General features: G+C 44.0%; 1 protein-coding gene across 1 annotated transcript; it reads right to left on the bottom strand.

Moving 5' to 3' along the window:
* Positions 1-371: 371 nt before the first annotated feature.
* Positions 372-1,202, bottom strand: LOC130022495 (olfactory receptor-like protein OLF4). The gene is made up of 2 exons (XM_056113265.1): positions 854-1,202; positions 372-568 (listed from the first exon to the last, which is right to left on the bottom strand). The coding sequence occupies exons 1-2, from the start codon at positions 1,200-1,202 to the stop codon at positions 372-374; spliced, it is 546 nt and encodes a 181-aa protein (XP_055969240.1).
* Between the last annotated feature and the right edge of the window lie 11,445 nt (positions 1,203-12,647).

Consider the following 12,647-nt stretch of genomic DNA (forward strand, 5'->3'; position numbering starts at 1 on the left):
AAGTCTCCAATGGAGACGTTACTGGGCCCACTTCAATGGGAGGGCCTTTGATTTGATTTTGATTGCTTACTTTACTTTGATTTGGGGGACACAATGGCGATGCTCAAAGTTTACTCCTGGCTCTGCAGTCAGGAATCACTCCTGATTATGCTTGAGGAACCATATGGGATGCCGGGAATCAAACCCATGTCAACCACATGCAAAGAAAATGCATTAGCCAATATACTATCTTTTTAGCCCGCATAACAAAGTTTAATCATTGTCATTTGGGTCTCGAGCTTACATTTTGATTTGACAGATCACAATTTCTTATTCTCAGGATTTGAGCCCTGAAATGATTCAGTTCACCAATTCTAGGACATGTGCCGTTTTCACTGTTTCTTCCCAAGGAGACTTGTTAGAGCACCCTTGATATCTTTGTTCCTGAGACTGTAGATGAATGGGTTCAGCATGGGGGTGACCACCGTGTACATCACCGAGGCGATTGTATTGCGTTGTGAGTTCTGGGTCACAGCAGAGCTCAGGTACACGCCTAGGGAAGTGCCATAAAACAAGGAGACCACAGAGAGGTGAGACGCACACGTGGAAAACGCTTTATACTTCCCCTGCGCTGAGGAGAGTTCACGTATGGAGGATACGATCTTAGAGTACGAGTAAAGGATCCCAGCAAAGGGACCAACCCCAAAGAGCGCAGCCGAAATATACATTGCCACATAACTAAGAAAAGTGTCAGAACAAGCTAGATGGACCACTTGATTGAGCTCACAGAAAAAGTGAGGAATTTCCACCTGCGCACAGAAGGACAGTGTCAGAACCATGAGGATTTCTAACAAGGAATCCAGGGCACTCATGGTCCAAGAAAGCAGAAGCAGATGCCCACAGAGCTGGGGGTTCATGATGACCGTGTAGTGCAGGGGATGGCAGATGGCCACATAGCGATCATAGGCCATTGCTGTCAATATAAGAATGTCCACTGCTGCAAAGAGTATGAAGAGATACATCTGGGTGATGCAACCCTCATAAGAGATAACTTTGCTGTGAATCTGGATGTTCACCAGCATCTTGGGGATGGTGGTGGAGGTGAAGCAGATGTCCACAAAGGACAGGTTGGACAGGAAGAAGTACATGGGTGTGTGGAGGTGGGGGTCTGAGCTGACGGCCAAGATGATAAGCAGGTTCCCCAGCACAGTGGCCAAGTACATGGAGAGGAAAAGGTAAAAAATGAGAGGCTGCAGTTCCGGCTCCTCTGAGAATCCCAGAAGAAGAAATTCTGTAATTCCTGTCAAGTTTCCTGGTTCCATGTGCTGGAGAAGCCTAAAAGTTTTGGGTCAAGATACACAATTACTATCCTATGTGACAGGCATGTGTGACTTAAGATTTTGCATTTTTTTCATTTTTAATTATTTACTTTTTAAATTGAATCACAGTGAGATACAGAGTTACAAGGTTGTTCATGATTCTGTTTCAGTTGTACTGTTCTAACACCCATCCCTTCACCAGTGTACACTATGCTACTTCCAACACTCAGTTCTTGTCCAGAGTAATCATTTCCAACTATTATTGTCATGCTGGTTAAACAAAGGAAGGAGGATTGGTTGAAAGATTGCTACCAGAGTGTCAGGGACAAAGGGCAGTTAGAATAGGGAAGGGAACAGTATGACTTAGGTTCTTGTATTAATGTTTTCTTGGTGTCACATCGAACTGTAGGACTGTGGATGAAGAAAGCTCTGTAGTGATTCTCTGGACAGATGACTCTCTTCAGGCCTGGTAGAATATTCTCTGTGCTTGGAGAATATTCAGAACAAAACTCTGCTCTTACCTATCCTATTGTAGGCTTGCTGCAAAAACGACAGGCTGGTGTTTGCAGAAAATATCCCTCTTTTTGTTGGAAGCACAATCTTAACTCAGTCACACAAATATTCCTTTGATTGGGTGCATTTATCATTTTTTAAAAAAAAATTTGGTCTTGCCCACTATTGTACCAAAAGTAGTACACATTTGTTTGGTTTTAATGTACATGCTTGTATTGTCTTATATAAGGGCTTAAATGGCTCCAGGGTGAAATACAACAATCTTCACACACTTTCCTCTTATGGTGGTGGAAGGTGCACAGTGGTGGGATTTGTTTTTGAATATTATCTGTAATGAACTATTGTGAACAACTTTTTTTTCTTTTTGGGTTATACCCGAAGATGCACAAGGGTTACTCCTGGCTCTGCACTCAGGAATTACTCCTGGCGGTGCTCGGGGGACCATATGGGATGCTGGGAATTGAACCTGGGTCAGCCGTTTGCAAGACAAACGCCCTACCCGCTGTGCTATTGCTCCAGCCCTTATTGTGAACAACTTTATAAAAATAAAAAATATATCACAGATCATCCTGTTATTCGTCGATTGCCTCGAGCAGGCCCCAGTAATGTCTCCTTCATCCTAGCCCTGAGATTATATTCAAGGCTCTTTAGGAGAATGAGACCCATCATTGTTACTGGTATTTGGCATACTGGGTACGACACAGGGAGTTTGCCAGACTCTGCCGTGTGGGCAGGTTACATTCGGTAGCCTGCCAGTTTGTCAAAGTAGGAATGAGATGTCATAATAAGATGTCCGGTTCCGGGATCTGGTTTTTGTAGTCTGAGTCTTGGCCGCTGATGGGATTACACGGCGCCAGGGGGCCTGTTGGTGGGTGTGACCCCCGCCTATTGGAATTTGGAGGATTTGGGTGGAGGATGCTCAACTCCAATCCGAGTAGGCTTGGAGATCTCGGCCCCGGAACCCATGTGGCTTTGTCCCTCTGCCGGTACCTTCAGGTGTGCGGAGAGTGGTCTCAGCATGGTGGTGTCTGGTCCTGGAGGTCTTTGGCTGCTGGAGCCCTGGTCTGGGCGGGGAGGAAAGCTCAACCCGCTCCCTCCAAGGGGCCCTGGCGAGGAATAGCCAGGCGCGGGGGCAGGAGACTGCACTGTTCTCCCTCCGGGATCTGGTTTTTATAATCTCTGAGTCTTGGCCACTGATGGGATTACACGGTGCCAGGGGGCCAGTCTCCTGCCCCCGCGCCTGGCTATTCCTCACCGGGGCCCTTTGGAGGGAACGGGTTGAGCTTTCCTCCCCCGTCCCGACCAGGGCTCCGGCAGCCGAAGACCTCCAGGACCAGACACCACCATGCTGAGACCACTCTCCGCACACCTGAAGGTACCGGCAGAGGGACAAAGCCACGTGGGTTCCGGGGCCGAGATCTCCAAGCCTACTCGGATTGGAGTCGAGCATCCTCCACCCAGATCCTCCAAATTCCAGTAGGCAGAGGTCACACCCACCAACTGGCCCCCTGGCGCCGTGTAAAAAATATATATAAGTAAATAAAATACAAGCAGGAAGCAATTTTAAAAAGAGGCAAAACCAAAAAATAAACAAATACGTAAAATAAAATTTGGTCTTTCCCTGGCAGTGCTTGGGGCTTACTTCTGGGTCTATGCTCAGGGGTTACTCCTAGTGCGCTTGGGGAACTAGGTGGGGTGCTGGGGATCAGCACCCAAAACTGTGCTGCCCAAAACCCGCTTTGGGCACATGCGAAGTCAGCACCCTACAAGCTGTACCATCTCTCCAGCCCTTAAACTTTTTTATATAATAAAAGACCCTCAAAGCCTGTCATCCATGATACATTATGACCATCAAAGTAATCAACTAGCATCGTACTGGTGGCTCAAAGTCAAGTTCACATTGAGATACAAGGAAACTGGAAAAGAAAAATTCAGGTAGAAGCTCAAATTTCATGTTCTATGAAGATGCATGAACTCAAATATGCAAGGAAAATAGAAAGGTGACCTATAGTCAGATGTCAAGGAGAATGGTTTCTGTGATGGTAGAATATCAGGCAGCTTTGAGAAACAGATCAATAGACCAAAAGAAAGTTAATAAAGAGAGGCATGAAAAGAAATAGAAAATGTTGGGGCTGGAGTGATAGCACAGCAGGTAGGGCCTTTGCCTTGCACGCAGCCAACCTGGGTTCGATTCCCAGCATCCCATATGGTCCCCCAAGCACCGCCAGGAGTAATTCCTGAGTGCAGAGCTAGGAGTAACCCCTGAGCATTGCCAGATGTGACCCAGAAAGCAAAAAAAGAAAAAAGAAAAGAAACAGAAAATGTGATGAAGGGTGATTACTCGGAAGTATTTATATGGTGAACTTTCACTTTGCTTTTAGTTATCTATTATTTATTTATTATTATTGAGTCACCATGAGATACAGTTACAAACTTTCATATTTGAGTTTCAATCATACAGTGATCAAACACCCATCCCTCCACCAATAAACACTCCTCACCACCAATGTCCCCAGTATATCCCCCCCCCCCCTGTTTCCAACCCTCCCACTGCCTCCATGGAAGACAATTTCTCCCATAATCTTTCTCTAGTTTTGGGCATTATGGTTTGCAATGCAGATACTGAGAGGTTATCATGTTTGGTCCTTTATCTACTTTTAGCACACATCTCCCATCCCAATGGATTCCTCCAACCATCATTGACTTAGTGATCCCTTCTCTATTCCAGCTGCCTTCTCTCCCAGCTCATGAGGCAGGATTCCAATTATGGGATAATATTCCTGGCCCTTGTGTCTACTGTCCTTGGGTGTCCGTCTCATATTATGTTATTTTATATTCCACAAATGTCACTTTGCTTTTAAAGCAAGGATATCTCTCAGAATATTAAGGTGTATGACTAATTCTTTCAACTGAAACAAACTCCCCAAGATATAAAAAGAGGGTCCCAACTGACTCTAAAAAACTAGTAAAACTTCACATATCCCCCCCGATATAACTGTATATGCATAAATGAGTTTAATGGAAACAACATAAAAGCTGTCATTGTTTTGAATAAATCCATGAAAAACAGGAGCAAAACCATTGTTTTCCCATCATACTAAGCAAATGGCTCAAGAAACAGTTTACATGAAAAAAAATAGACATGTGTCTCAGTATGCAAATATGTCTGGACATGCGGAAAATGAATTAATTAGAAAATAAAACTTGTTAGCACATCCTTTTCCATGTCCATACTTTTCTCTCTCATGAACACCTTCATGAGTGGATACCACAGTATGTACTGTCTGTTATTGCAGATTTGTTCACACATTATTTTTATCTGGGTCTTTCTTGTATACAGATAGTCAAGTGCAATGTTCACACTACTCATTGAGAATCAGTGTTCACAGGATAGCCCCGGATATCAACTGCAATATTTACACATTTCTGTTAAATTCAAAGATCTTTGGACTTCCACTTTTCCTGAAAAATGACACTCATTTTCCTCTTCTACTTTACACTGTATTATTATCACGTAATTACCAGAATTGACTTCTGTATTGTTTCTTAAATAATCACTTGCATTTTGGTTATTAAAAATAATATGTATAAATATGAGACTGACACCCAAGGACAGTAGACACAAGGGCCAGGAATATTGCTCCATAGTTGGATACCTGTCTCATGAGCTGGGAGAGAAGGCAGCTGGAATAGAGAAGGGATCACTAAGTCAATGATGGTTGAAGGAATCATTTGGGATGGGAGATATGTGTGGAAAGTAGATAAAGAATCAAACGTGACGGCCTCTCAGCATCTATATTGTAAACCATAATGCCCCAAAGCAGAGACAGACTATTGGGGTAAATTGTCTGCCATAAAGGCAGGGGGAGGGTTGGAAAGGAGGGGAGTTATACTGGGGATATTGGTGGTGGAGAATGTGCACTGATGGATGGATGGATGTTTGGTCATTGTATGACTGAAACTCAAAAATGAAATTTTTGTAACTGTATCTAATGGTGATTCAATTAAAAAATAATGTATAGGGGCTGGAGCAATAGCACAGCGGGTAGGGCGTTTGCCTTGCATGCGGCCAACCTGAGTTCAATTCCCAGCATCCCATATGGTCCCCTGAGCACCGCCAGGAGTAATTCCTGAGTGCAAAACCAGGAGTAACTCCTGAGCATTGCCAGGTGTGACCCAAAAAGCAAAAAAAAAAAATGTATATATTGTTTTACATACATATTATTTCTAAAATCGTATGTATAAATATACTATATGCATATGCAATATACTAAATTATAATATACTATGATATATACTTATAATATAAAAAGGTAAAGGCCCTCCCGTTGATCGTCGATTTGCTTGAGCGGGCCCAGTAACGTCTCCATTGGAGACTTTGTTGTTACTGTGTCTGGCATATCGAATACTCTCGGTAGCTTGCCGGGCTCTCCCAGAGGGGCGGAGGAATCGAACTCGGGTCGGCCATGTTGGCCGCTTGTAAGGCGAACGCCCTACCCGCTGTGCTATCGCTCCAGCCCACTTATAATATAAATAATAAAATATTTTATATGCATATTTTACATTATATATTATTTTTAATATATATATAAAATACTCAACTCTAAAACACACACTCTGCTATCTGAGCTAGGCTGGTAATTCTTAGGTGGCCTGAGGTAAATGTTCTTGCCTTTCGTTTTGTCAAACAAGCATCTATAGAATCTACATGACATTTCAACTCATCTGGGTAGGATTTCTGAGCAATGCCAAATTTCTGGATCCTATTATGAAACCTTCCAGCTGAGTTGGCTAAGTATCCCTGAGGGGATCCTGGGCTCCCCATGAGGTCCTCAGGTGATCTCCTCAATAATTGAAGGGACAGTTGGGTTTAGGAAAACGTGCATAGACTGCAGGGGCTATGGAAATAGCAGGCAAATCCAAACAGGGGCCTCTGTCAGCAATCATTTGTGAGATGTAAAGAAATCTAGATCACAACAGTCAACTTTGCAAAATCCTCTGAATCACACCTTGTGAATGGATTTTCACGCCATTTTCAGGGGCTACCTTAACTATCGGGGCCGATTTGTGAAGTCTGAATGTTGGAGAAACCATTTGAAGATGGCACTAAAAGCATAAATGCTCTATCATCCTGGGGCTATTGATCCTCTGTCCAAGTCACACTCTGGTGGCTTCTGTCCTGTGACCTGGGAACGTTCAGAGCATCCCCAGACCCCACCCATCTGTTCCAGTATTGCTGATGAAATATCTGTGGAAATTTCCCAGAACTTTCTATGGAACATATTCACCCAGGGTAGAAATTAGATCTTTTCTTAATTGTGAAATAAATATTTTGTGACTTGGCATATTTACCAATTCTGTAAGCCTTATGAAAGACCACAAAAGGTATATATTGTTGCCATACTACGAACTATCATGAAGTATCTTAGACATAAATGAAAAGTTATTAATTGATGCCTGGGCTAAACAACCAGCCCAGTGAAGAGTGGGGCTGGTACTTTAGAGGGAGCCTCATTAATTCTGAGGGAGAAGGAAAGAGAGAAAATGTGGAAAAGATCCTGCCATATAGAAACTCTACTGCCCCTCCTAGAATGCGGGATATCTTTATCTCTAACGAGACCTCAGGGAAGCAGCCTTGCTGATCATTCTCTGTGACAGGTGTCTTTCACTCCCCGCAGAGGCTGCCTGACAGCTGAACTCACCTGGGTGCAATCCAAGAGGAAGCCTCTGAGTGCAAACAGATTCCTCCCTGCAAGTTTGATGGTGCAGTCTGGACTTCAGACAAGGCAGCAGGAAGGAGAGGAAGCTTCGTTCCACGGACACATTCAGGACTGCAAAAGCATCATCCAGGCCCCATGCATCGCCAGAGTGAACACGCAAGGGACCAAGCAGAGGAGTATTTACAGCTGCTGTGTTGGCTCATTAGCCTGTTTCCTTTCTACTCCAGCCTCTGAGAGCGCCCGTTCCCCAAGGGTCACTGGTCCACACAGGATGGAAATTTTCTGCAGGGGCTCAGGTGCCAGGAGAGTGTGTTAGGAGTCAGGTGTAACCAACTGTTTCCTCCTCCCTGAGCCCCTGATTCACTGAGGGGTCATCTCCCAGGACTGTCCCAACCCTGGGTCAGATCACAATGAAGTGGGACGTGGCTCTTAGCGAAGGTCCCTGCATCTTCAGTGCATCCGTACAGTGCAGACACAACCCCTGAGATTAGCAGAGATGGACCCCACAGCCCTTCACTTGGTGTCACTTTTGCCAAACCAAGGAGGAATTTCACATTTACATGAGAAGTTAATAAATGTCACTGGATCCCAACTAATGACCTAGAGAGATACTCATGTAAAAACCTAATCATATATAGAAAATTCAATAAGTAGATATTAATTCATTATTGAAAATGTCTGAAATCATTAGCGAGTAGGAGTAAACATAACTTTATCCTGTGTTTTTGTTTGTTTTTTGGATTTTGTTTATTGGTGATGCTCAGGTCTTACTCATGGCTCTGCACTCAGCGATCACTCATGGAGGACTTGAGGGACCATATTGGGTACCAGGGATCAACCTCAGGTCAGCTGAGTGCAACCTGCTATAGTATATCTCAGGCTTCAACTTTCTTACTGCCGCAGAGGGCAATTATAAGCGCCATTTTCAGAATTTGTTTTGACCTTAATTGTTTCATGGGATAGATCATAATTTTCCCTGCATGTAGCAAAATTCCACAGCTCATCAAGCAAACACCTAGAGTTATTCACCAAAAAAGTCAAATGGAGAACGTCAGGAAACATTCAGATCGGCCCTTCTCCAAGTCCCTTTTCTGCAGGCATCAAGGTCACAGGCAGATACTGACTCAGCAGATGGTTCCTGAAACCAGAATCCCACGATTCCTGTGTGATTCTGGGGCTGCAGGTCCGGGTCTAACATCCACTCTATGTGTAGAACCCCGTTCTGTGGGGTTGTAAGGGACATATTTCAGAAGTGGAGCTCAGGGAGATTACATTTGACTTAGATGTGTAAACTGTGGACTAGAGAGAACCCGGACAATCAGTATCTCTCCTCACACTCTGGGTACTGGGTCTCCGACAGAGCTGGCAGCTCCCTTGGGAGTACTTGACCCTTTTTTCCCCAAGTAACATATTTATCATTTTTTATACTTATTTTTTTTAATGAATTACTGTGAGGTACAGTTACAGACTTACAAACTTTCATAATTACATTCCAGTCATAAATGATCCCTCCACCAGAGAGTATTTGGCAATTTTTTTTTCTTTTTGGGTCACACCCAACGATGCTCAGAGGTGACACTTGGCTTTGTACTCAGGAATCACTCCTGGTGGTGCTCAGGGGACCATATGGGATGCTGGAAGTAGAACCCGGGTTGGCCACGTGCAAGGCAAATGCCCTACCTGCTGTACTATCACTCCAGCCCCTACTTGGGGCAATTTTTGTGCAGTAAACATCCCTAACACACAGCTTACGCTATCTCCAAGCTTGAGCATAACTCAAAGCTCACAATTACCCATATCAAATATGAAGTTGAGGTCAGGAATTCCAAACCAATAAATAACTCATGATTCAAAATTTCTGCCTCAGGATAATAAGGTCCAGAGAACGGGCTGAACAGACCACACTGAAGAGACTAGTCTTTGAGAAAGCCCATTCCAAAGACATTTGTCCTGATTTACTAAGGAACTTGAATGTGTTAAAGTCTAGCCAGGATTGATTAAGAGATTTATTCAATGACAAACAATGTTGTTCTTCTCTTTTTCATGATTACTGGTTTGAAGCAATAAATATTTTATGTATAGGACAGTCAAGGCTCTGTCTATGAGGTGGTTAATTTTTAATGGTGCAGTAAACGTCCCTAAGCCTGAACCCAGGCTTTTGCAGAAGTTTACAGGGGGGCAGAAGTTTACAGGGAGCTGCTGTCACAGGCATTAGAGTTTGCTTGAGGCCGTTTACTCAGAATCCTCTTAGTTGTTGAGAAAGCCAGAGAAAGCCCATTGTGAACAAAGCAAAGAATCAAGTTTGGGGGCCCGAGAGACAGTACAGTGGGAGGGAGCCTGGGTTCGATCCCCAGCATCCCATATAGTTCCCCAAGTAACCGTCAGGAGTATTCCTGCGGCAAAGCCAGAAGGAACCCCTGAGCATTGCAGATGTGACCCAAAAAAAGCAAAAAAAAAAAAAGAAGAAAGAAACACATTTGTCAGCAGCACCGCTCCCCTGACGCAGAAATAGTGACTCTGGCAGACACGCTAGACATGAACCAAAGACCCAGGATCCTAGACCCATGAGCTTGATACATAATCTCTGCACATGAGACATGGACCAAAGACCCAGGGTCCTAGACCTATGAGCTTGATACATGATCTCTGTAAGCAGAGTGAGTTCAGTGATATAAATGTAGACATGTATATATAATTTTCCCAGGAAAGGAAAAATATGGTATCAAAGTTTCCATTTTTGAAAAATTATAAAAAGTGCTTGGTTGTGAAATAAATCCTTTTCTTTGATTGTATTCTACTTGGTCACTAGTCTTTATTGAAACTGATGTCACTGGACCTCACAAGGCTTATGTGAGGCGGGATGAAGAGGGATGGTCACTTTCTCCCAACCCACCTCTGCCACCCCAGGACCCACTGAGAAGTAGGACTGATAAAGTCTGTGATGAGCCCCAGTTCAGCATACCCCCACCCACCCACCCCTGCCAGCCCCACCAGGTGTCCATCAAGCCACACCTGATGTCCGCTTAGTCTTTTAGCACGGGAGTTGATCCCCGCCATCTCATTTCTCAGGGAGTCACAGACTCAGGTTGGAGTGAGGATTTGCTCTTTGCAGAAAAGTCAGTCCCAGGCCTTACCCAGGGTTTCAGGGTTCTTGTTTCACATTGCAGAAAAGAATTTCAGGAGTAGACAAGCAGTGAAGTGAAACAGATTTTATTTGGATTTTTTTTTAGGAAGAGGAAGGAGAAAGAGAGAGAGAGAAAATGGGAGAGTAGTGTAATGCACTCAAGCAAGAGCAGGGAGGATTCCCCAAAGGCGGAGAAGCCTTGAGTGGCCTTGAAGGCATATGCCTATTCTCAGGGGTGCCTTGGTCTGGTGGAGGAGGGGTTTGAACAGGTATTGTCATAAGGGACAGCTTTGAAACTTCCTGTGAATCTCCCTCAAGTCTTTTTTTTTTTTTTTGCTTTTTTTTGGTTCATACCCGCGATGTGACAGGGATTACTCCTGGCTCTGCACTCAGGAATTACTCTGGACAGTGCTCAGGGGACCATATGGGATACTGGGAATCAAACCCGGGTTGGCCGCGTGCAAGGCAAATGCCCTACCCGCTGTGCTATTGCTCCAGCCCCTCTCCTTCAAGTCTGATTGCAGTTCCTGTCTCTACTGAAGTCTGTCACCTCCATAGGGGTCCGGCCTTTTCTGGGTCTGTTACTGGCACCAGGTGAACCAGATGAACCTCAGTTTCTATTGGTTTTTGCAGCTTCAGGGCTATTGAATATTATTACTTCCCAGGAAATTCACTGTCATTGCCTTGGGAGGAGGCCTTCCGTATCTACCTGACTACCTACATCATATTCTCCCCCTAGAGATTTCACCACCTTAAACCTTTAAGAGGAATATAGTTGAAGTTCCATCTCCTGGAGCTGCCTCATGCTGACAAAGGAACTGCAAACCTGCCTGCACAAGGGGTGAAATTTCATGCTACCTGAGTTTTTAATGGGCCCCAGACAACGAACTGGGTGGGTTCCTGAAGTTATAAACACTTTAAAGGAAAAGATCAGACCAATTAGACTGAGGCATGTCACCTTGAAATGATTAGATCTAGGAGGAGAAGGTTCTCTCTAACCTAGTAAGGGAAGAGTGTTCTGCAACATTTGCCAACACTCTGACCGAGATGTTAAGTTAAGGCAATAGAAATGGAAACAAATAATGAATGCCGTACCTATCCCTATGATTATAAGAATGAAAAGGAATAATTTCTTTAGCCATGTCCACCCTCCTCCAAATCACCAATCAATCCAGTCCCACAGACTTGGAGAAGAGTCCTCAAAAGACTTGTGTCTGTGTTGTCATCTAGAAAGTTAGATACATTTGCAGTATAGTCTGGAATGTACACACAGCATCCAGTTTTTTTTTAAATTTAACTTTTATTTTTTATTTTAATGCCATAGAGGCAAGGGAGGCTTGGAAAGGGGTGGTGGCAGTGGTTTAATACTGGGGAAGTTGGTGGTGGAGAGTGTGCACTGGTGGAGGGGTGGGTGTTCAATCATTGTATGACTGAAACTCAAACATGAAAGTTTTGTAACTGTATCTCACAGTGATTCAATAAAAAATAAAATAAAAATCCTCCCTCCTTCCAAATGGCCACATGTGCATGTAAGACTAAGAAGGACTATTTATTTAGTTACAAAACTTTCATGTTTGAGTTTCAGTCATACAATGATCGAACACCCATCCCTCCACCAGCGCACATTCTCCGCTACCAATGTCCCCAGTATACTCCCCCCCTTTCAAGCCCTCCCTCTGCCTCTATAGCAGACAATTTCCCCCATACTCTCTACTTTTGGGCATTATGGTTTGCAATATAGATACTGAGAGGCTATCATGTTTGCTACTTTCAGCACACATCTCCCATCCCTAATGATTCCTCCAACCATCATTGACTTAGTGATCCCTTCTCTATCCCAGCTGCCCTCTCCCCTAGCTCATGAGGTAGGCTTAAGAAGGCATATTTATATTCAGTGATGTTTACTCTCAGCTCTTCAGCCAATTGAGAGCCTTGGGTATGAGCAATTAATTCTGTATTTTGGGCAGAGTACTCGCTGGCAAGGCTTTGGTT

This window comes from Sorex fumeus, unplaced genomic scaffold (assembly GCF_029834395.1).
Source record: "Sorex fumeus unplaced genomic scaffold, SorFum_2.1 ptg000019l, whole genome shotgun sequence".
Classification (NCBI taxonomy): Eukaryota; Metazoa; Chordata; class Mammalia; order Eulipotyphla; family Soricidae; genus Sorex; species Sorex fumeus.